We start from the raw sequence: 25,349 nt of genomic DNA on the forward strand, positions 1-25,349 counted from the left end.
AGAAATTTTGAGGATCTTCTGAATGATGGAGAGAGTAATCATTGAGGTTACAACCTCCTACAAGAGACAGGCTACAGACCACTGACCCTATTTATTTATTTGTTTGTTTGCTTGCTTCCTTATTTATTTATACCCTAGAAGATAAAAATCTTAGTGTACAAATAGAACCAGATCAATCTCTTGGTCTGAGTAACTAATCAATTAATTTGAATAACTAGTTTACCTTTTCTTTTTCTTTAAGTTGATTGATTTGGTGTGGGTTTTGGCATTGTGTAGACACATCTCCTCAGCCACTCATGCGAACTGGTCATGACCAAGTTAATAAATTATAAATTGTGACATGGGGTGGTCTTCAGCTTGAAGTACAAAGTTCAGCAAGGCTACTAAGGTAAGATAAGGACAAGACACATTCACTGTTGGACACAAATACATCATTTCTCTAAGCTGTAATTTTGTCTCCTTTATTTTTCATTATTTGCAAAAATTATGCTGTGGTTTTCTAATTCTAGTTGTTTGGTTTATACTGCAGCCAAGCTTTATAGGGATTCTGATGTCATTTGGAATGGGCCAGGAATAGAACTCATTCCCACCAGCCGGACTGAAAAACTCACAATACATGGGACATTGGGTAGAGTACTCAGAAAGCTTAGCTCAGAGGAGGGGATTAATTAGCCCTTGCACTAGCACTCTTCTAGAACCACCTAATAAATCACATTAAGACCTGAAAGGGCCAAATTACTTCCAAGTAATTTAACTGCACCCCAGAACAAAGCTCAAGAATATTTATAGGAATACAAAAATATTCAACAGCCAGCAAAGTACAATGTCTGACCATCCAATCAAAGATTACCAGGCATGCAAAGAAGCAAGAAAACATTGCCCATAATGAGAAGAATAATCAATCAAAATAACACAGAAATGACACAGATGTTAGAATTAGCAGACAATAACATTAAAACAGCTATTATAATTGTATTTCGTATATATGTAAACTTAAGTAGAGACACAGAAGATAGCAGAAATACCAAAATCAAACTTCTAGAAATGAAAACTAAAATGTCTGAGATGAAAACACCCCAGATAGCATTAACAATACATTAGACATCACAGAAGAAAAGACTGTAAACTTGAAGACTCAGCAATAGAAACTATCCAAAAGAAACACACTGAATAAAAGAGAATTTTAAAAAATGAAAAAAGCATCAGTGATCTGCAAGACAGTTTCATATATACATGGGCCTCAAAGGTATGTAATTGAAGATCCTGAATAAGGGGGGAGTGAAAGGGGGAAAATTAAGTATAATGTACAAAAGATGCCCAAATTTAATGAAAACCTTAAGCCCACAGATCCAAGAAGTTTAAATAATCTTGGCATAAAAAACATGAAGAAAACTACACCAAGGAATATAATGATGAAATTGCTCAAAACCAGTGACAAGAAGAAAGTATTAAAAGCAGCCAGAGATCAAAGACATATGTACAGAGGAACAAAGGTAAGGAGAACGACAGGTTTCTTTTTGGAAACAATGCAAGCTAGATAACAGTGGAGCGACACCTTTAAAGTACTGAAAGAAAATAACTGTCAATCTGAATGCTATATCTAGAATTATATACCTTCAGAAACAAAGGAGACATAAAGACATTTTCAGATATTCAAAATACGAAAAAACTGTTCTAAAAAAATTAAATTCTTCAGACAAAAGCAAAAATAATATCAGATTGAAGTATAGATCAACCTCCAAAAGTAAAGAGCATCAGAAATGGCAAATACATGGGCAAATACATGTTTTTTATTATTTGAATCTCTTTAAAAGATAATTGTTTAAACAAAAATAACAGCAGTATGTTGAAGCTTCTTATGGCATGTGTATAAGTAAAACAAATAACAACAATAGCATAAAGGTCAAGAGGGAAGAAAGGGAAGTATATTATTCAACATTCTTACACTACACATGAAGTGGTATGATATCACTTGAAAATAAATAGTGATAAATTTAAGATACGTGCTTTAAAGCTTTAATCAAACTAACAAAAGAAAGAATTATAGCTAATAATCCAACAAAAGCTATAAAATGGAATAAAATAACACAATTCCAATGATGGAAGATAAAGGGAAAATGAAAACAAATAACAGAGAGACAAAAAGACACAAACAGCAATGTGATAGATTTAAACCAAACTACATAAATAATCCCATTAGCTATAAACATTCTAAAAGTCCCAATTAAAAAGCAGAGATTGTCAGTATTGAGCAAAAAGCAAGACTTGACCATATACTGCCTTCAAGAAACATACAGTGAATTTAAACACAGAGACAGATTGAAAGTAAAATGTTGAAAAAATACGCCATGCCAACCCTCATAAAAAGAAAGCCATAGTGACTACATTAATATTAGATAAAAGTAGATTTCAGAGCAAAGAATATTATCAGGAATAAGGGTAATGATAATGAAGTAGTGATAATAAAGGAATAATGATAAAAAGGATCAATTCATCAAGGACATAGCAATCCTAAATGCTCATGCATCTAATAACAGAGCTTCAAAATATATGAAAAAAAAAACTGATAGAACTTTGAGGAGAAATAGGGAAGTCCTATTTTAATCAGACATAAATCAATACTCCTCTCTCAGTACTTATTGAAAAAGTAGACAGAAAATCAGCAGGATATAGAAGATCTGAAAAGCACTTTCAATCAAATTAACCTATGGACATTTTTAGAACACTCCTCCTTACAGCAGAATACCTATTCTTTTCAAGTTTAAAGAGCACATTTACCAAGACAGACCAAATTCTGGGCCATAAAACAAGTTTTAATTCAACAAGTAAAAGGCTTTAAGTCATATAAAGTATGTTCTCTGTCCATGATGAAATTATATTAGAAATTGATAACAGAATATATCTGGAAAATCCCTAAACATTTGGAAACTAAATAGTACCGTTCCAAATAACCCATGGATCAGAGAAGAAATCAAAAGAGAAATATCAGTATTTTGAAATGAATTAAACCAAAAACAACATATTAGAATTTATGAGGTGCCATAAGCAGTATTTTGTGATTTTCATAGCAATATATGCCAAATTAGAAAAAGGAGGTCTCAAAGTATAACCTCAGCTTCTGCCTTAAAAAACTAGAAAAAGGAGAGCAAACTAAACCCAGAAGAAGGAAGGAAATAATAAAGATCAAATCAGAAAACAAATAGGAAACATAAAAATCAATAGAGAAACTCAACGAAACCAAAATCTGGTTCCTTGAAAATATCAATAAAGTTGATAAAACTCTAGCTAGACAGAGTAGGGGAAAAAGTGAGAAGACATATATTACCATTATCAAGAATCAGACAGGTGACATCCCCATGTATTCTATACATATTAAAAGGATATTTGTGTATTGATACTTTACCAGGTAACATGACTGCCTTTTAAGGGATCTTCAACATCCTAACTCAAAGGATCAATATGAAAGATGACAATTTCAGAAGTTAGTGATGTCATAGTGGCTTAGTGGGAGAGATCTTACACATTAATGGTGACTTTTCCCTCAAGGCAATGCTTATTTGTAGAAATGTCTTGATCTCTATTGGCATTTAATTGCATGCTCAGTTTGCGAGGTAATTCTTAAAATCTTGTAATGTCAGTATTATTTCTTCTATTAGGTATAGTGAGAGTTATGCCATTAAACACTTTGAAAATATTACATAAAAATCTAGAAACCAGGGATTTCCCTGGTGGCACAGTGGTTAAGAATCCGCCTGCCAATGCAGGGGACACGGGTTCGAGCCCTGGTCCTGGAAGATCCCACATGTTGCAGAGCAACTAAGCCCGTGTGCCACAACTACTGAGCCTGCGCTCTAGAGCCCATGAGCCACACTACTGAGCCCACGAGCCGCAACAGCTGAAGCCCGCATGCCTAGAGCCCGTGCTCTGCAACAAGAGAAGCCACTGCAATGAGAAGCAGCACGTGCACCACAGCGAAGAGTAGTCCCTGCTTGCTGCAATAAGAGAAAGCTCGCTCGCAGCAATGAAGACCCAATGCAGACAAAAAAAATTTTTTTAATTTATTTTAAAAAATCTATAAACCAAAAGTATCAGCTATTCACATCACTTTATATTCTAATAATTATCTATATTAATTCATATGCATTGATGTGGACTTATTTAGAGCATACTCATTGTGTGTTATTTTTTCACTAAATGACTTTATATTCTTATTTCCATCACAGATATAGATCCAAGAAGGTAATATTTTTGAATTATATGTAATATTCAATCATACTGATTACAATGAGCCCTTAATAGTAGAGCATTTAAGTAACTACCAGTGTTCTACAGCTGTGAATAGTAACACTATAACTTTGTGTAAATTGATTTCTTTCTTTTGGACTATTGCCCTTGAGTATTCTCCCTAAGTGAATTCCTGGGGGAAAAAAGTGAACTGCTTTTCAGCTATTGTTAAACATTGCCAGATTAGCTTCACAGAAAGTTTGAACAATTCTCAGTGACACAGGGCCACACATACAACAATTTTTTCAAAGGCCTACCTATAGTTTTTTTTTTTTAAATCTTTACTGAGGTATAATTAACAATCAACTGCATGTATTTAAAGTATGCAATTTGATAAATTTTAAAACCATCATATCAAAATAATGAACATATCCATCTCCACCAAAATTTTGCTCGTACTCTTCATGATCTCATCCTTCTGTCTCTCCCTTTGTCCCCAGGAAACTACTGATGTACTTCATGTACCATAGGTTAGTTTGAATTTCATAGAATTTTATACAAATGGAGTCATAAAGCATGTACTGGGCTTCCCTGGTGGTGCAGTGGTTAAGAATCCACCTGTCAATGCAGGGGACACCTGTTCGAGCCCTGGTCCAGGAAGATCCCAAATGCCGCAGAGCAACTAAGCCCATGTGCCACAACTACTGAGCCTGTGCTCTAGAGCCCACAAGCCACAACAACTGAGGCTGCGTGCCAAAACTACTGAAGCCCACATGCCTAGAGCCTGTGCTCTGCAACAAGAGAAGCCACCACAATGAGAAGACTACACACTGCAACGAAGAGTAGCCCCTGCTTGCTGCAACTAGAGAAAGCCCGTGTGCAGCAATGAAGACGCAATGCAGCCAAAAATAAATAAATTTATTTTTAAAAAATGCATGCACTATTTTTTTTGCTTGGCTTCTTTACCCAGAATAATTATTTTGACTTTCATCTTAGTGTAGTTCACATCAGTAGTTCACTCATTTTTATTGCTGAGTAGTATTCTATTATATGGTTATACCACAATTTGTTTACTCATTCACTTTTTGATGGACATTTGGGTTGTTTCTGGTTTTTGGCTGCTACAAATAAACCTGCTAAAAACATCTGTATAGAAGTCTTTGTGTCGACATGTGCTTTTATTTTGCTTGGAAAAGAGCTAGCAATGGAATGGGTAGCTCACATGGTATGTTTATGTTTAACTTTTTAAGAGACTTCAAAATGTTTTCCAAAGTGGTCATCATTTTACATTCCTATCAACAATGTATAAGAATTCTAGTCTTCCACATCCTCAGTAGCACTTGGTATGTTCAGTCTTTTTATTCTAGCCATTCTAATGGAGGCATAGTAGTATCCCACTGTGGTTTAATTAGCATTTCCCTAATGACTAATGATGTTGAGCATCTTTCCCCGTTTTTATTTGCCATTCATATGTTTTCTTTAGCAAAGTATCTGTTCATATCATGAGGTGCAGGAGCAATTTCATTAGAGAAAGAAAAGTATTTTCAACAAATAGTACTGGAAAAATTGGCTATCTATAAGCAAAAGAAAGAACTTTGATTCATATTTCTAACCCTATATAAGAATTAACTCAAAATAGATCATAGACATAAATGTAAAACCTAAAATAATAAACCTTTTATAAGAAAACATAAGAAAAAAACCCATGTGACTTTAGACTAGGCAAAGATTTCTTAGATTTAATTGCATGAGAACAAATAGAAAAACTGGACTTCATCAAAATTAAAAACCTCTGCTCTTCAAAAGATATGGTTAAAAGAATAAAAAAGACAAGCCATACAGAGTAGGAGAAATCATTTGCAAAGTATATATCTGGTAAAGAATTTGTATCTAGAATATACAAAGAACTTTCAAAACTCAATAATAAGAAAACAAAGGACCCAAAACACTAGTATTTAGATTTGTTTATCAGATAGGTAACTTTGGGTAAGTAAAGAATATTCACCGGGAGACTGAAGTGAGACCAAGTACTGCTGTTGAAAGAGGACAGATAGAGGCAGAAGAGAGAAACAGAGACCGTACACAGAAAGGGAGCTGGGGATTTTTCATGGTCAAATAGGAAAATTATCAAAAGCAAATTGCCTTATTTTCTTCACAGTAACTTTTAGGATCAGCCTTGACAACACAAAGCAAGTAAATGGAAGAATTTTGAAAATGGCCCAGACCTGATTTAAGGCTTGGATAGTAGGATCCGATATTATGGCATAGATACAAAAGATAATTGGTATTGTGGGAAGCAGCTGCCTAGCACAGGGAGATCAGCTCCGTGCTTTGTAACCATCTAGAGGGGTGGGATAGGGAGGGTGAGAGGGAGGAGATATGGGGACATATGTATATGTATAGCTGATTCACTTTGTTATAAAGCAGAAACTAACACACAATTGTAAAGCAATTTTACTCCAATAAAGATGTTAAAAGAAACAAAAGATATTTGGTATTAAAAAGGTATTCTAAGACAGAGTACATATGGCGCACAGGGCAATTTTAAGTCATAGGTCACCAAACAGACCCCTTTTCCTGACTGAACATCTCATTCCCACCCACACAGACCATCTTTCGAGGACCAGCTGAGTGCTTACTCATCACTCCCACCAATCACTGCAATCAGAGTGCAGTTATTTGTGAAATTGCATTAATAACAGCGATTGTCTCAAGGATAAAATGAGATAACTGATGTAAAACACGTAACATAATTCCTGGAACACCCGGAGCTCCATAACCAAATGGAAGGCAAATTGCACTGTTGGCCCTGGTTCAGAGGGTTTTAAAATTTAGAGCTCCTATGATGAGTCTCCTTAAAGGCTGCTGGGTTGAGCACAGCAACTTTTTAAACATCTTGAGTCCAGCCTTTAATGTCTCCATTGCCATATGTGGCAAGGAGTCAAAAAGCAGAAAGGGAAGTGCCCCAGGTTCCAGAACCAAGTTGCCAGGCTCTGGCAAAAATCAACATGTAGACAACTTTCATATTCTATCTTGTAACAGAAAACATTAATGTCCTCCCTCCTGCTGGCCGAGGACCTTTCATTTGAGTATACCTCCTTGCCTTTCCACTCTCCCTCACTCACTGCTCCTCAGGAAAGGAGAAGTAAATTACCCAATTGGTAAATTTGAAAGCAGGACCTCTCAAGGGGTGTGTGCAGCTCAGCCCTTCTTCCGTTCTGCTGTCTTTCCAGAACAGGCACCACTGGGTAAGGCCCGTGGTAGTCAGCCATCATTGTTGCTGAGTTTTTCTGAGGGACAGTGTTAGGATACAAAATGGAAGCCATGTTGCCCCAAACCAGCTTTACCACTAATAAGGGTAGTAATTTGTCTCTAGTTGCCTAATTCCTGGATCTGTCTCTCAGTTGATTATGAACTTGGGTGGGGAAAAAGGGTGCCATTTATTGGGTTCCCTCAAAACCCACCCACCCATCTGCCCACTATTCCATGCACACTCAAACACAGACAGGCACCAGAGACCTCAGCATGTTCAGTGGCATGACCATGGTCCCCCTTGTGGACCATGGTCCACATGTCCCTCAATTTGCATTTTCCCACCTGTCCTGAGCCTCTCACACTGACATTACCACCACCAAACTTTCACACCAGAAAGAGTGTCAGACACACTATGATGCGTTTTCCTGCCTTTCTCCTGGAGGGCAAGCACCAGCTTTGTGTTTCTTTTGTGTGCTCCCCTAGGACCCAGCACAGATCTGAGCATGTGGAACTCGGATAAAGAATTAGGACTCCTAAGTTCAAGCTCCACTCTGCCCCTTCCTCACCATGTAACTTCATACACGTCACTCAACCAGCTTGGATCACTGTTTCCTTATCTTGTTTGTTAAGTGACATTAAATTAGATTTAAAATGAGCAAGAAGTTGGACCTTTCTTCAGTGTGGTAAAAGTGGTCAAGATCTCTAAATCTTGTTTACATTTTTGGCAAACATAGCAGTACATGTTTTAGATGTGCTTATGATGTCATCCCATTTAGAATGTAAACTACAAGAGTCCTACTATTTCCCACAAAGGTTCAAATAAAGGACTTGCAACCCAGGAATTCATAGAAAATGAGATTTACTACCAAATTCCTATTTAAATGTACCAGAAATTTTCTAGACTATGCCCAATACTTTGCTATAGGATTTAGCAAGATTTTATAATAGAATTACCAGGGCACTGAATGTAAAGCTATGCCACACATGGTTTTCTTAAGGAGAGGCTAGCAAACTATGACCCACAGGCCAAATACAGCCCACTACCTGTTTTTGTAAATAAAGTTTTATTGGAACATTACCTCACTCATTTGTCTACATATTGTCTGTGCTGTTTTCATGCTACAAGAGCAGAGTTGAGTAGTTGTGATAGAGATTGTATTACTGCAAAGCCTAAAACAGCTACTATCTGGCTTTTCTACAGAAAAAGTTTGCTGACCCCCATTTTAATTGATCCAAATTATGCCTCATGAATGTCCTTAACACATGAATAAGTGACCACAAGAATTCAGTTTATTCTGCCTGGGACTTCCTTCTCAGTGTGTAAGAGGAGAGATTTTTCTAAGTGGTTTCCAATGTCCGTATTAATCATCACCCTGATTCTCAGCCAATGAGTAATTTCCTTCATGAGGTTTGATTACTTCTGAATATTTGACACATCTGCAGGTCTTATGAGATTGGAGAAACGTTGACAGGGCACATGATGAGACTCAGGTTCCAGTGCCCTCTTTGCCCCTAATTGCCTTAACTTTGTGGTGCTCTGCTTCTATAAAATGAGGAGGCTACACAGATGTGACGTTTCCTTAAAATAGAGAATTATGACCCAGTGTATGAAGTGCCTCATGGAAGGCCACACTGGCTGCTACGAAAACCACACCTTGACTTACAAAAGGAGAAAGGACACAGAGAATCCTTCTTGGAGGAAGTGATGCCCGATCTGAGTCTTGAAGGATGGGGAAGAATTCATGCTGCTGGAGAATGAACTGAGCAATCGAGCAAAAAGGCCTCTTATTGAGAGACGGGTTCAAGATGGCGGAGTAGAAGGACGAACATGCACTCGCTCTTGGAAGAGCACTGGAATCACAACTAACTTCTGAACAATCATCGACAGGAAGACACTGGAAATCACCAAAAAAGATAACCCACATCCAAAGACAAAGGAGAAGCCACAATGAGACGGTAGGAGGGGTGCAATCACAATAAAATCAAATCCCATAACAGCTGAGTGGGTGACTCACAAACTTAAGAACACTTATACCACAGAAGTCCACCCACTGGAGTAAAGGTTCTGAGCCCCACCTCAGGCATCGCAACCTGGGGGTCCAGCAATGGGAGGAGGAATTCCTAGAGAATCAGACTTTGAAGGCTAGTGGGATTTGATTGCAGGACTTTGACAGGACTGGGGGAAACAGAGACTCCACTCATGGAGGACACACACAAAGTAGTGTGTACACCGGGACCCAGGGGAAGGAGCAGTGACCCCATAGGAGACTGAACCAGACCTACCTGCGAGTGTTGGAGGGTCTCCTGCAGAGGTGGGGGGTGGCTGTGGCTCACCGTGGGGACAAGGACACTGGCAGCAGAAGTTCTGGGAAGTACTCCTTGGCATGAGCCCTCCCAGAGTCTGCCATTAGCCCCACCAAAGAGCACAGGTAGGCTCCAGTGTTGGGTTGCCTCAGGCCAAACAACCAAGAGGGAGGGAAGCCAGCCCCACCCATCAGCAGTCAAGAAGATTAAAGTTTTCCTGAGCTCTGCCCACCAGAGCAACACCCAGCTCTACCCACCACCAGTCCCTCCCATCAGGAAACCTGCACAAGCCTCTTAGATAGCCTCATCCACCAGAGGACAGACAGCAGAAGCAAGAAGAACTACAATCCTACAGCCTGTGGAACAAAAACCACATTCACAGAAAGATAGACAAGATGAAAAGGCAGAGGGCTATGCACCACATGAAGGAACAAGATAAAACCCCAGAAAAACAATGAAATGAAGTAGAGATAGGCAACCTTCCAGAAAAAAAATTCAGAATGATAGTGAAGATGATCCAGGACCTCGGAAAAACAATAGAGGCAAAGATGGAGAAGATGCAAGAAATGTTTAACAAAGACCAAGAAGAATTAAAGAACAAACAAACAGAGATGAACAATACAATAACTGAAATGAAAACTACACTAGAAGGAATCAATAGCAGAATAACTGAGGCAGAAGAACGGATAAGTGACCTGGAAGACAGAATGGTGGAATTCACTGCTGCAGAACAGAATAACGAAAAAAGAATGAAAAGAAATGAAGACAGCCTAAGAGACCTCTGGGACAACATTAAATGCAAAAACATTCGCATTATAGGGGTCCCAGAAGGAGAAGAGAGAGAGAAAGGGCCTGAGAAAAAATATGAAGAGATTATAGTCGAAAACTTCCCTAACATGGGAAAGGAAATAGCCACCCAAGCCCAGGAAGCGCAGTGAGTCCCATACAGGATAAACCCAAGGAGAAACAGAGCAAGACACATAGTAACCAAATTGGCAAAAATTAAAGACAAAGAAAAATTATTGAAAGCAGCAAGGGAAAAATGAAAAATAACATACAAGGGAACTCCCATAAGGTTAAAAGCTGATTTCTCAGCAGAAACTCTACAAGCCAGAAGGGAGTGGCATGATACGCTTAAAGTGATAAAGGGAAGAACCTACAACCAAGATTACTCTACCCGGCAAGGATCTCATTCAGATTCGATGGAGAAATCAAAAGCTTTACAGACAAGCAAAAGTTAAGAGAAATCACCACCACCAAACCAGCTCTACAACAAAGGCTAAAGGAACTTCTCTAAGTGGGAAACACAAGGGGAGAAAAGGACCTACAAAAACAAACCCAAAACAATTAAGAAAATGGTCATAGGGGGGCTTCCCTGGTGGCACAGTGGTTGAGAATCTGCCTGCTAATGCAGGGGACACGGGTTCGAGCCCTGGTCTGGGAGGATCCCACATGCCGCGGAGCAACTAGGCCCGTGAGCCACGACTACTGAGCCTGCGTGTCTGGAGCCTGTGCTCCACAACAAGAGGCCGCGATAGTGAGAGGCCCGCGCACCGCGATGAAGAGTGGCCCCCGCTTGCCACAACTAGAGAAAGCCCTCCACAGAAACGAAGATGCAACACAGCAAAAATAAATAAATAAATAAATAAGAAAATGGTCATAGGAACATACATATTGATAATTACCTTAAACATGAATGGAACAATGCTCCAACCCAATGACACAGGCTTGCTGAATGGATACAAAAACAAGACCCATATATATGCTATCTACAAGAGACCCACTTCAGATCTAGGGACACATACAGACTGAAAGTGAGGGGATAGAAAAAGATATTCCATGCAAATGGAAATCAAAAGAAAGCTGGAGTAGCAATACTCATATCAGATAAAATAGACTTTAAAATAAAGAATGTTACAACAGACAAGGAAGGACACTACATAATGATCAAGGGATCAATCCAAGAAGAAGGTATAACAATTGTAAATATATGTGTACCCAACATAGGAGCAACTCAATACATAAGGCAACTGCTAACAGCTGTAAAAGAAGAAACTGACAGTAACACAATAATAGTGGGGGACTTTAACACCTCACTTACACCAATGGACAGATCATCCAAAATGAAAATAAATAAGGAAACAGAAGCTTTAAATGACACAATAGGACAGATAGATTTGATATTTATAGGACATTCCATCCAAAAACAGCAGATTACACTTTCTTCTCAAGTGTGCACAGAACATTCTCCAGGATTGATCACATCTTGGTTCACAAATCAAGCCTCAGTAAATTGAAGAAAATTGAAATCATATCAAGCATCTTTTCTGACCACAATGCTATGAGATTAGAAATGAATGACAGGGGAAAAAATGTAAAAAACACAAACACATGGAGGCTAAACACTACGTTACTAAATAACCAAGAGATCACTACAGAAATCAAAGAGGAAATCAAAAAATACCTAAAGACAAACGACCATGAAAACACAACAATCCAAAATCTATGGGATGCAGCAAAAGCAGTTCTAAAGGGAATTTTATAGCTCTACAAGCCTACCTCAAGAAACAAGAAAAATCTCAAATAAATAATCTAAACTTACACTTAAAGGAACTAGAGAAAGAAGAACAATGAAAACCCAAAGTTAGCAGAAAGAAAGAAATCATAAAGATCAGAGCAGAAATAAATGAAATATAAATGATGAAAACAATAGCAAAGATCAATAAAACTAAAAGCTGGTTCTTTGAGAAGATAAAGAAAATGGATAAACCATTAGCCAGACTCATCAAGAAAAAGAGGGAGAGGACTCAAATCAATAAAATTAGAAATGAGAAAGGAGAAGTTACAACAGACACCGCAGAAATACAAAGCATCCTAAGAGACTACTACCAGCAACTCTATGCCAATAAAATGGCCAACCTGGAAGAAAGGGACAAATTCTTAGAAAGGTATAACCTTCCAAGACTGAACCAGGAAGAAATACAATTTATGAACAGACCAATCACGAGTAATGAAATTCAAACTGTGATTAAGAATCTGCCAAAAAACAAAAGTCCAGGACCAGATGGCTTCACAGGTGAATTCTATCAAACATTTAGAGAAGAGCTAACACCCATCCTTCTCAAACTCTTCCAAAAAATTGCAGAGGAAGGAACACTCCCAAACTCATTCTACGAGACCACCATCACCCTGGTACCAAAACCAGACAAAGATACTACAAAAAAAGAAAATTACAAACCAATATCACTGACTGATGAATATAGATGCAAAAATCCTCAATGAAATACTAGCAAACAGAATCCAACAACACGTTAAAAGGATCATACACCATGATTAAGTGAGATTTATGCTGGGGATGCAAGGATTCTGCAATATACTCAAATCAATCAATGTGATACACCATATTAACAAATTGAAAAATAAAAACCATATGATCACCTCAATAGATGCAGAAAAAGCTTTTGACAAAATTCAACACCCATTTATGATAAAAACTCTCCAGAGAGTGGGCATAGAGGGAAAGTACCTCAACATAATAAAGGCCATATATGACAAATCCACAACAAAAATTATTCTCAATGGTGAAAAACTGAAAGCATTTCCTCTAAGATCAGGAACAAGACAAGGATGTGCACTCTTGCCACTATTATTCAACATAGTTTTGGAAGTCCTAGCCATGGCAATCAGAGAAGAAAAAGAAATAAAAGTAATACAAATTGAAAAAGAAGTAAAACTGTCAATGTTTGCAGATGACATGATACTATACATAGAGAATCCTAATGATGCTATCAGAAAACTACTAGAGCTAATCAATGAATTTGGTAAAGTTGCAGGATACAAAATTAATGCACAGAAATCCCTTGCATTCCTATACACTAATAATGAAAAATCTGAAAGAGATATTAAGGAAACACTCCCATTTACCATTGCAACAAAAAGAATAAAATACCTAGGAACAAACCTACCTAGGGAGACAGAATACCTGTATGCAGAAAACTATAAGACACTGTTGAGGGCTTCCCTGGTGGCGCAGTGGTTGAGAGTCCGCCTGCCGATGCAGGGGACACGGGTTTGTGCCCCGGTCCCGGAGGATCCCACATGCCGCGGAGCGGCTGGGCCCGCGAGCCATGGCCGCGGAGCCTGTGTGTCCGGAGCCTGTGCTCCGCAACGGGAGAGGCCACAGCAGTGAGAGGCCCGCGTACAGCAAAAAAAAAAAGACACTGTTGAAAGAAATTAAAGATAATAGAAACAGATGGAGAGATATACCATGTTCTTGGATTGGAAGAATCAATATTATGAAAATGACTATACTACCCAAAGCAATCTACAGAGTCAATGCAATCCCTATCAAATTACCAATGGCATTTTTTACAGAACCAGAACAAAAAAATCTTAAAATTTGTATGTAGACACAAAAGACCCCGAATAGCCAATGCAGTCTTGAGAGAAAAAAAAAAACGGAGCTGGAGGAATCAGACTCCCTGACTTCTGACTATACTACAAAGCTACAGTAATCAAGACAATATGGTACACAACACAAAAAACAGAAATATAGATCAATGGAACAGGATAGAAAGCCCAGAGATAAACCCACGCACCTATGGTCAACTAATCTATGACAAAGGAGGAAAGGATATACAATGGACAAAAGACAGTCTCTTCAATAAGTGGTGCAGGGAAAACTGGACAGCTACATGTAAAAGAATGAAATTCGAACACTCCCTAACACCATACACAGAAATAAACTCAAAATGGATTAGAGACCTAAATGTAAGACCAGACACTATAAAACTCTTAGAGGAAAATACAGGAAGAACACTCTGACATAAATCACAGCAAGATCTTTTTTGATCCACCTCCTACAGTAATGGAAATAAAAACAAAAATAAACAAATGGGACCTAATGAAACTTAAAAGCTTTTGTAAAGCAAAGGAAACTACAAACAAGACGAAAAGACAACCCTCAGAAAGGGAGAAAATATTTGCCAATGAATCTTCGGACAAAGGATTAATCTCCAAAATATATAAACAGCTCATGCAGCTCAATATTAAGAAAACAAACAACCCAATCAAAAAATGGGCAGAAGACCTAAATAGACATTTCTCCAAAGAAGACATACAGATGGTCAAGAAGCACATGAAACGCTGCTCAATATCACTAATTATTAGAGAAATGCAAATCAAAACTACGAGTTTTCACCTCACACCAGTTAGAATGGGTGTCATCAGAAAGTTTACAAACAACAAATGCTGGAGAGGATGTGGAGAAAAGAGAACCCTCTTGTACTGTTGGCAGGCATGTAAAATTGATACAGCCAGTATGTAGAACAGTATGGATGTTCCTTAAATAACTAAAAATAGAAGTACCATATCACCCAGCAAACCCACTACTGGGCATATACTCAGAGAAAACCATAATTCAAAAAGACACATGCACACCAATATTCACTGCAGCACCATGTACAATAGCGAGGTCATGGAAGCAACCTAAATGTTCATCAACGGACAAATGGATAAAGAAGATGTGGTACATATATACAATGGAATATTACTCAGCCATAAAAAGGAACGAAATTGGCTCATTTGTAGAGATGTGGATGGATCTAGAGACTGTCATACAGAGTGAAGTATGTCAGAAAGAGAAAAACAAATATCGTATATTAACGCATATATGCGGAACCTAGAAAAATGGTACAGGTGAACCTGTTTCCAGGGCAGAAAGAGAGACACATATGTAGAGAACAAACGTATGGACTCAAAGGGGGGAAAGTGGTGGGGGGCAGGTTGTGGTGTGATGAACTGGGAGATTGCGATTGACATATATACACTGATATGTATAAAATGGATAACTAATAATAACCTGCTGTATAAAAAAATAAATAAAATAAAATTCAAAATTCAAAGAAAGAAAAAAAAGGCCGCCCATTTAAGCCATCATTTTATTTGGCTGAATAGAAAATGTCATTGTTTTCAGCATCTAAACCCCAGGAAAGTTCTTTCCAAATTCAAACAGACTCTAATGTGTGCACTGCCCTCTGCTTCTGCATGTGCATCAAGGAAGGTCACACTGCCAGCAACTTTTTACAGAATAGTCACCTTTATTTGAAAACAGTTTTCTTTTCCATCTAAATACCAAGGTCACACCCAAGTCTTGAAAAAACATAAGCTTCCACAGGCATAGGTGTTGTGATGACCATTGCGTGAGACACCAAGGCATCTTGAGAAAATGATGAATCAGAGAGTGGAGGCAAAGGATCATTCCAGGCCGCTGTCAAGGTCAACAAGAGGTGAGATGACTCTGACTTCAAACAACTCTAGATGTGGGATTAGGCAACATGCTTACACAGCAGTCATTTTCATGTAGCTAAACCAACCAAATATCCACAACAATAGATTCTGAAGGGAAGAGAATGATCTGAGTTGACCTAGCCATGCAATCTCAGCAATGATTCCTAAGTAATTGCTAGCCCTCCCACAATTCTGACTGCCTGTACTGATGTCAGAGGTAGAGTTCATTCATGCATTCAACAAATTTTAGTGAGTACCAAATATGTACTGGCACTTTTCTATACACTGAGGACACAGCCATGAACAAATGAGATAAAAATCCTTGCCCTGGGCCTCCCTGGTGGCGCAAGTGGTTGAGAGTCCGCCTGCCGATGCAGGGGATACGGGTTCGTGCCCCGGTCTGGGAGGATCCCATATGCCGCGGAGCGGCTGGGCCCGTGAGCCATGGCCGCTGAGCCTGCGCGTCCGGAGCCTGTGCTCCGCAATGGGGGAGGCCACAACAGTGAGAGGCCCGCATACCGCAAAAAAAAAAAAAAAAAAAAAAAAAAAAAAAAAAATCCTTGCCCTTGTGGGACTCACATTCTAGCATATCACCCTTGTATGGAGAAAAGTGCAAAGAGTTTCACCTTCTATCCAATGGGACATATTGCTTTTCTGAATAGCCCCCAAGGGACATTTTGCAAAAGAGTCTAAACCACAGCTGAACCAGCTTTCTCCTGAATCCCTGTTCCTCCATCGTATTCTCTGTGTCATAGCTACGCACAGCACAGGGTAAAGCCAAGGCAGCCTGGAGCTTTTTCCTTAATGTGCCCTCACTATCAAGCCTAATGACTCCTAAAACCTCAAGGCAAAAATGCTCATAACTTTGAACCACTTCTGGGAATCCTGGCTAAGAGAATAGTGATGACTTCTGAAAAAAATGTAGGTGCAAAAATGTACATCACAACCTTATTTAGCCAAAATAAAAAGACAAATTAAATGTCCAATTTAAATTATATTTTTAAAATATTAGAATTATCAAAAAACTATAGATTAATGGATAAATTATTGTTTTTAGATGAAATAACAAGCAGTCACTAAGATGACATTTACAAAGATTCTATGATAATGTGGGAAAATATTTATTATACACAGTAATCAAGCAGAACTAAAACCTACATATATTCAATATAGCAAGCATGTATAAAAATTGACCAAGAAAAATTAGAATCTTGATGGAAATGTTCCAAAACATTAACAATTAATGTACTTAAGTGTTGAAATTATGGGAATTTTTCTACTTTTGTACTTTTCATTTTTTTCTTTAGTAAACATTCATTATTTTTATAATTAAAAAATAATTTTAAGCCTAAATATAGTTTTTAAAAGGCAAGAACAAGGCAGCAAGAACAAATATAAAACAGTTTATCATGGTAGCTAAGAGCCTGAGATCTGGATTCAGATTCCCTGGGTCTGAACTCTGGCTCCCTGGTTACTTTGTGACCTTGGGCAAGTTATTTAAGCTTTTCTCGCCCCAGTTTCCCACCTGCAAAACGGGGGTGATAACAGTGCTTCCTCAATGGGCTGGTATGAGGATTAGTAGATAACTCACATAGTGTTTAGCACAGTGCGTAACCCCTTGTAAGCACTCAAAATGATAAAAGATTCAACAGTCCAGTGGCCACAAAGAAACAGTTCACACAAAGGGAATGGTGGACAAACATAACATCTTCATTCCTTAGGGACAACCCACTCACCCTGAGTTGTGTTTTCTGTGGGGAATTTTCCCTCAGGCAGAATCAATCCCCAAATCCTCTAAATTTTACATTTTAAATTTTCCCCTGAAGAAGGTGAACAGTGTGTTGATAATCATTTTATGAGTAATAACTTCCTTGGTTTTTTAAATGTACTTGTCATAATTTATTAAGGCAAAGTACCTTTTGGCTTTAAAAACAAGTCTAAAACTTATGTTAATAGGATTGTCAGAAAGCACTAATCAATACTGTAAGATGAAATGAACTCATAAAAATATTGTTTATGGTGCTAACAGACAGTAGTTAATTAGAAGTTAAAAGTAATTGCCTGATAAAATCACATTTTTCTGTCAAATGTCTTTTCCAAAAACAGTGAAATCAGAAGCTGGTCTCTTATCTCCTACATCCAACATCCTTCTTTCTGTGCAAATTAAACCACCTAAATCTAGATAAAATAAAATGGTTAGTAAATATCTCCAGAAAGGACACCCATTTATGAAATGGTTGCTTGGCAATAATTATTAAAAGAGTGAGAATCCAGTTAAAATTGCATAAATATTAAATCTTGACCAATTAAAAAAGATCCAGAGGATAAGAAGGGATTATATGGAAAGAGGTTAAAACTTGTTTCTCTACACTCCTTTTCCCAAAATGAGGCATCACTTTTCCCTTATGATCTTTATGAGAGAGGATCATGCCTTTCAGCTTCCAGAGTAATTCTTTACCCTAATTTCTAATCTAGATTTCCTTGATTTTTTTTACCCCATAATTCTCTACGCAAAATAAGGCTGTGCCTCTGTTCCAGTTCTTGATTTGGTTTGGCAACTTTTCTCTGTCCATGGATTCTGTTTTCTCCCTGCAGAGTATCCGCCTGCTTAACATGGTGAAAAGGTCTTAAACCATGGAGTTTCACAGGCTTAGATTTGAATTTGGCTGGGCACTAGCTGTATCATCTTCATTCAGTCACTTAACCTTACACAGCCTCAGTTCCTTTGTCTATAAAGTGGGCACAGTAAATACATATCTCACAAGGTTACAATGGGGCTACATGGGACGACAGAAGGTAAATGACTAGGCATGGTAGGCAACTGAATCTTGAGCTCTTCTCTTCCCCTATGAGTCTCTTTTGAACATCTATTCTCCGAATCCTGAAAGCCCTTGGTTTCTTTCCTGTCTTTCCTTCTCAGAGCAGAAGGTAAAGTTCTCCTGAATTTGGGATTTTTAATTCAGAAGAACATTTGAGCTCTAAGTTAACTTCAACCCATCCACACTTTAGTGCCAGGGGAACTTGAAACGAGTTGGTGGTGAGCGCAGTCCCTTTTCGGTGGGTCCTGAGAAGTGGGACTCTTGCTCAGGTTAGTGGGTTTCCATCACGTTCTCTTTCTCACCGTTAAGTCCAGGGTCTGGGTCTGCACATCTCCCTGCGGAGATACGTTGATCCAGTCCCTCTGAGCCGAGTTTCCTTCGGGAGATGCCAATACTTAGACTCCCTCAAAATCTCAGAACCAGCCCGCCCCCACCCTGCAAAGGAAAGGTGAAGGAAGAACGAGAAGGGGTGGTGGGCAAGACGCCACAGGTGACGCGGGACGGCGCGGAGTTGGAGAGGTAACTGTCTGAGCCAAGAGCTCTGCCCAGCTTGAGCTTTCCAGCTTGCCTCCCGCCCCGCTCCACCGCTTTCCCCGGAGCAGTGCGGACCCGAGACGCGCGCGGCGCCGTGGAGAGTGAAGGCGGCGTCTGCCCGCGATCGCTCCTCCACTAGCCCGCGTCTGGCCCGCAGCCCCGGCCCAGCCAGGTGCTCCCCTCGCGCCGCACTCCGCGTTCCTTGCAGCGGCTCGCGCCGCGCGCTGCGCTCCTGGACGCCGGGAGCCTGGCAGTGCGCTGCGCTGCACACCCTCAAGGGAAAACGCTACGCTACCTGTGGAAGTAATGTGCGCAGAAGAGGCCCAGAAGCACAGTCGCAGGCTGGCCGAAGAGAGAGCGGGGCTGCCCGGCGAGGATCCCCGCGGGCACCGCGAAGGAGGGCAGCTCCTGCAGGAACCAGGCGGCGCGGGCGGACAGGCAGGTAGCCACGGGCATCCGGCTCTCCGTGTACTTCCCGTAGCCGGCGGGCTCCGCAAGGCACAGAACCAGTGCCCCCAGGACGGCCAAAGTGGCGCTGCCTGCCAGCACCGGACTCTCCTGGCATCGAACGGACATTGCGCCCTGTTCCCCGCTGGTGGCCGCTGCCAGCGCAGAAGAGAGCGCGCCCCCCGCCGCCCCTTTATGGAAAGCTAGACGCCACCCCGTGTCCGCCCCTTCGGCCTTGGCTCCCGCCCCTCCATCCTACCTCCCATCTCAGAGCGGCCAGCCCTGGCTAGGCTCAGCAGCGATGCCCCTTTCGCAGGACTGGCACTTCGGAAAGCAGCCAGGCGGAGAGTGGATGAAGGATTTCGCGGAGCCAACTTCGTGTCCTGCGCCCTTCCTTTAGCCCATATTCGCGCCTTCGCCCGCGCGCCCGCCCTCTCCACATCCTGCCACTGTTCTCTCCTTCTAACTACCCTTCGAAGATTTGTTTTTCACCCATCAACCTCTGATGCTGCAATTTCTGGGACTAGGAAATAGAAAACTACAGGTACGACTTAGCCAGGGTAGTTCTCCCGCCCTAACACACACCCTCTGTGTGGTCGCCACGCGGTCCCCACCCTCTGACCATCCGCAGCCAGAATCTCCCCAACCCCTCCGGTTCCCTGTGCTCCTTCACTCTCCGCCAGCTTCCACTCAACCCTGAATCCTTCCTTCGACTCTGGGCCCAGCCTCCAGCCACTTCCCGCGTCCCCCAGGCCTTCTGCGCTGGGGCGCCGCTCTCCTTGGCCACTTCCGGCATTAGTGGCCCCTCCGCACCACCTCGCCCCCAGGCAGGTACCAGCCTCTCCCCATCCTTATTTCCTCTGCTTTCTCTCTGCTTTGAAGAGACGAGTCGACTGAGCGTGGGCGTGGAAGCACGGATTTCGACCCTGAGTAGTGATCCTGTGTGTCTGCTCTAGCCTCTCCTCTTCCCCGGGACTTCCCGAGCTGGTCCAGATTCAGGCTCATGTCTAGGGCTTCAGCCGCGGGACGCCCTCTCCCATCTCCTGGAGCGGATGAATCGAGTTCCATATGATGTTGCCCTTCGAAGTGCAGCTGGGATCTAGAACACCTAAGACGCGGTTCTTTCTCTCTCCCTTCTATTTGCTGCCCTCCTGTCATTCTTCACCCCCTCGTTCATTATCTGTTTCCTCTTCCCTTCTCTGATTCAGTATCCAGACTTCCTTAACTGCCTCCTTCATATATTTTGTACCCCTTTTTTCCTCTTCTTTCTTTAATCCAGTTTCCTCCTCCCAGGTTGGCCTCCTCTTCCCACCTGCTGTTTGCCTCCTCGTCTTCTTGTCCCACCTCCCTTGATTGCTTCATCCCTGTTAATTTTCTTCTCTTGTCCCTACTTCAGGCTCCACCCATCTTTCCCTTGCTCTCCCTCCCCTTTCTTGGGCGCTTTCTTCATCCTTCGCCCTTTGCTCCCACTAACTGCCGCTCAGGAGCCCCACTCAGTATTACTCCATCCACTCCTGCCCTGTCCTACCTGCTGTTCCAATGAAAGGTACATAGTGTTTCATCTGCCCAGTTTGAGGTTGTTTCCTGATTCCTGGGACACCGTGGTGTATGGTGATACCCTCTGCTTGCTGAAGAGGTATTCACCACTTTCCTGTTGGGTTAAAAATTAAATTGTAAATAGGCTTCAGTTTTCAGTTGACCACCCTGTAGGAACCACCCATATTGGCTGAAGCACTCTCCATGGAGTGGCCAGGCTCAGCTCTCACAGCTACCTAGAGCTGTATTTGCACTGGCTTTCCAGATCCAGTCCCAGATTCCTTATTTACTACTTGCTAGTTGAGAACATCCAAATCTAGACCTCCAGCAAAGACTGGAGCTTCTCATCTGTGTTTCCTCCCTGCTGGACAACTCTACTTGGATGTCCTTCAGAGACCTCAAATTCAACCCTACCCAAAACTAAACCCATTTATCTTCCCCTCCACTCTCCTCCACCCACACCCAGATCCTCCCTGTGTGTTCTTGGTTACCTCTTCTCTGTCCGAAATAGCCATAGCCTCCCTGGGAGGCTGGCTTGCAGACTCAGGAAATTCTAGATTTCTTTTTTTTTTTAAGATTTTTTTGATGTGGACCATTTCTAAAGTTTTTACTGAATTTGTTACAATATTGCTTCTTCTATTTTATGTTTTGGTTTTTGGCCATGAGGCATGTGGGATCTTAGCTCCCAGACCAGGGATCGAACCCTCACTCCCTGTAGGTGAAGGAAGGTGAAGTCTTAACCACTGGATTGCCAGGGAAGTCCCTATATTTCTTGATAACATACAGTATCAGGATAATAGGCAATGTGACATTTCAAACCCAACTTGATGGAATACTTTTTTTTTTAATGAAATTTCTCCTGTCCCAATTCTCTCCTCTCTTATCTTACAACTTTGCCCAATTTTAGTCCTCATCATCTTTTTTCCACTATTGTATCAGTTAGCTTTTGCTGCATAACAAACTACCCTAAAAGTCAGTTATCTTCAGATTATGCATCTGTGAGTCAGCTGGAGGTCAGCTGTCCTAGGCTAGGCTTGGCTGATCTTGCCTATGCTCACTCATTCATCTGTTGAGCAACTGAGAGGCCTGCTCCAGGCTGGGTTTGGATGGAGAACCTTAGCTGAGACAGCTCTGTTCCACATTGCTCTGGTCCTAGCATAAGTGAGCTAGCCCCACCATATCTATACAGTCTCAATAACAGAAGTACAAGAGGACAAGAAACACAAAAGACCTCTTGAGGCTCAGGCCAAGAACTAGTACACTCTTATTTTGTACTTTTTCCGTTGTCCAAATCAAGTCACATCGTGGATTCCAGAGTCAGAATAGGAAAGTATTGCCAAGTTACATGGCAAAGGACAGGGATACAGGGAGAGGTGGAGAATTGGAACCAGTAATGCAACTGCTCTGAGTTACATGCATAAAGAAAGTGCTCAGATTGGAAATATACAACTTGATTGATTTGCACAACCTGAACACATTCTTGCAACCAGCACCTAAGTCAAGAAACTGATTGCTAGCATACCAGAAGCTCCCCTCAGGCCTCCTTACATCCTCCCCTCAGGCCTCCTTACATCTCCTCCCAGAATAACCACCACCCTGACTTCTGACATCATAATTAGTTATGCCAGCTTTTGGACGTTACATAATATAATCATACAGTATTTACTTTTTGTGTGTGTTTTAATGGTACTGGAAATTTATTTTAATCAGTATGGTGAGGCATGCAGACATGGAAATGACCATGATGAAGGAAGTTTATACTCACAGAACCCCAGAAACAGGAGACACAGCAAGCCACACAAGACCACACAGGGAAGAATCAGGATCAGTCAGTAGGCAGAGGGAGTGACAGGAAATCATGGACAAGAGCTTTATTGTGGTTTCTGCAGGAAGGAATGGACAAGGTAAGGTAAGCAGACTTAGGATTGGCTAGTTTGAATATTTTCAGTGGGCTGTTGGTTGTAGGGGCTATTTCTAGTTGGCTGGTACCTGGCACTGGGGTGATTAAGTCAGGCGAATGGTGGTCCAGAGTATAAGAGCTTGATGTAAGAGATGATTGGGGTATGGCTGGTGTGTGCATGTGTGTGTGTGTGTGTGTGTGTGTGTGTGTGTGTGTGTGTCAGAGAGAGAAAGAGATCACCTGGGAAATTCAGTAGTGATCCCAGAAGGTCATGCTTTAGTGGTAGGAAGAATTTATTTTTAGAGTGAAGACTACCTTCCTAAGAAAATGTTCAATCAATCTCCCCAAAAGATCAAGATGATTCACAAGTAATTGAACAATGTCCAACCCTCTTTAAAAGAAGACAATTACATACAGACAAGTAACAATGTAGCCTTCACAATATCCAACATCCCCCAAGTTACTAGACATGTTGTGTTGACTTCTGACACCAACTACTCAAGTTGAGCCAAACTTCAGAGGTTTAGGACACAGTCCTCCACAAGACTGCCCTCACTTCAGATACAAGTAACTTCAGGGGTCTCCAGGCCACACATACTTCTGAACAGCTCACTACAAATATGAGGGTTCCCACTAAACCTTCAGGTTCAATAATTCTCTAGAGCAACTCACAGAACTCAGGAAAGTAATATATTGATGATTACAGCTTTACTATAGCAAAAAGACATAAATCAGAGCTAGCCAAAAGAAGAGATTAGGTCGGGGGGGTGTGTCCCAAACATGAAGTTTTCCTGTCCTCTCCCCATGGAGTCAGGATCCACTACCTTCTCAGCACATCAATGTGTGACAATTGCAGTGGCCTGCCTACCAGGAAAGCTCATCCAAGCTTCAGTGTCCATATTTTTTATTAAGGTTTCGTTCACAATTGACTGATCACTGGCTATGTGACTGAACTCAATCTCCAGCCCTGCTCTGCTCCTCAGAGGTCAGGCTGATATCATGTGGCTCAAATCCCAACCCTCTAATCACATAGTTGGTCATTCTGGCATGGCCAGCCCCCATTCTGAGCCATCTACTTAGTATAAATTATCAGGGCCCCCATGAACAGCAAAGATACTCCTATCACTAAGGAAATTCCAAGGATTTAGGGGCTACTTCCCAGAAGTGGGGAAAGGGCCAACCAAATTCTTTATCCCAAGGGTTTAGAGGCTATCCCCAAGGAACTGGCACAAAGACCAGACCTCTCTTTGGATAAATTTAATTCTGCACTATACACGTCAAGAAGCAAAAAAATGTGTCACATAACCAAGAGGAAAATCGGTCAATAGAAACAGACCTAGAAATGACAGAGATGCTGGATTAACAGACAAATACTCTAAAATACCTATTTTAAGTATACTCAATATACTTAAGGATTTTTTAAAATTAACATAATGAGATAAATGGAAAATATAAGAATGGAACTTACAACAATGAAAAAGTTTGAAGTGAAAAATTCCCTGGATGTGATTAATAATAGGCTAGACATTTCACAAGAAAAGATTAGTAAATTTGAAGACATCATAATAAAAATAATCTAAAAGAATTATGAGATTTCTCACAGAGAAAAATGAGATTGGGGTTGTAGGGGGAGGAGGAAATGAATGGAGACTCAGTGACCTGTTGGACAATATCAGAAAGTCTAACAATAGATAGAATCCCAGAAAAAAAGGAAGAGTGACAGAAAAAAAATGAGAAATAATATTTGAAGACTTTCCAGATTTGATGAGAACCCCATCTTACAAATTCAAGAACCCTGATAAACCTCAAGCAAGATAAACACACACACTCAAATCACACCAAGGTATTTCATAACCAAATTGCTGAGAACCAGTGATAAAAGGGAAAATCTTAAGTAGCCAGAAAAAAAAGACGTAGAGGAACAAAGGCAATAAGTACAACAGATTTCTCAGAAAATATGTAAGCCAGAGGATGATGAAATGTTTAAAATGCTGAAAGAAAAAGTTTTTTCAACCAAGAATTTCATATCCATTGAAAATATC

At 40.7% G+C, this 25,349-nt stretch overlaps 1 protein-coding gene across 1 annotated transcript in view; it reads right to left on the reverse strand.

Moving 5' to 3' along the window:
• SRD5A2 (steroid 5 alpha-reductase 2) overlaps nucleotides 1-20,000 on the reverse strand; it is a 53,668-nt gene extending 33,668 nt beyond the window's left edge. The window contains exon 1 of the mRNA XM_060117846.1: nucleotides 19,720-20,000. Coding sequence (XP_059973829.1) covers nucleotides 19,720-20,000 — 281 coding nt within the window. The remainder of the gene's footprint in view (nucleotides 1-19,719) is intronic.
• Between the last annotated feature and the right edge of the window lie 5,349 nt (nucleotides 20,001-25,349).

This window comes from Mesoplodon densirostris, chromosome 14, assembly GCF_025265405.1.
Source record: "Mesoplodon densirostris isolate mMesDen1 chromosome 14, mMesDen1 primary haplotype, whole genome shotgun sequence".
Taxonomy (NCBI): domain Eukaryota; kingdom Metazoa; phylum Chordata; class Mammalia; order Artiodactyla; family Ziphiidae; genus Mesoplodon; species Mesoplodon densirostris.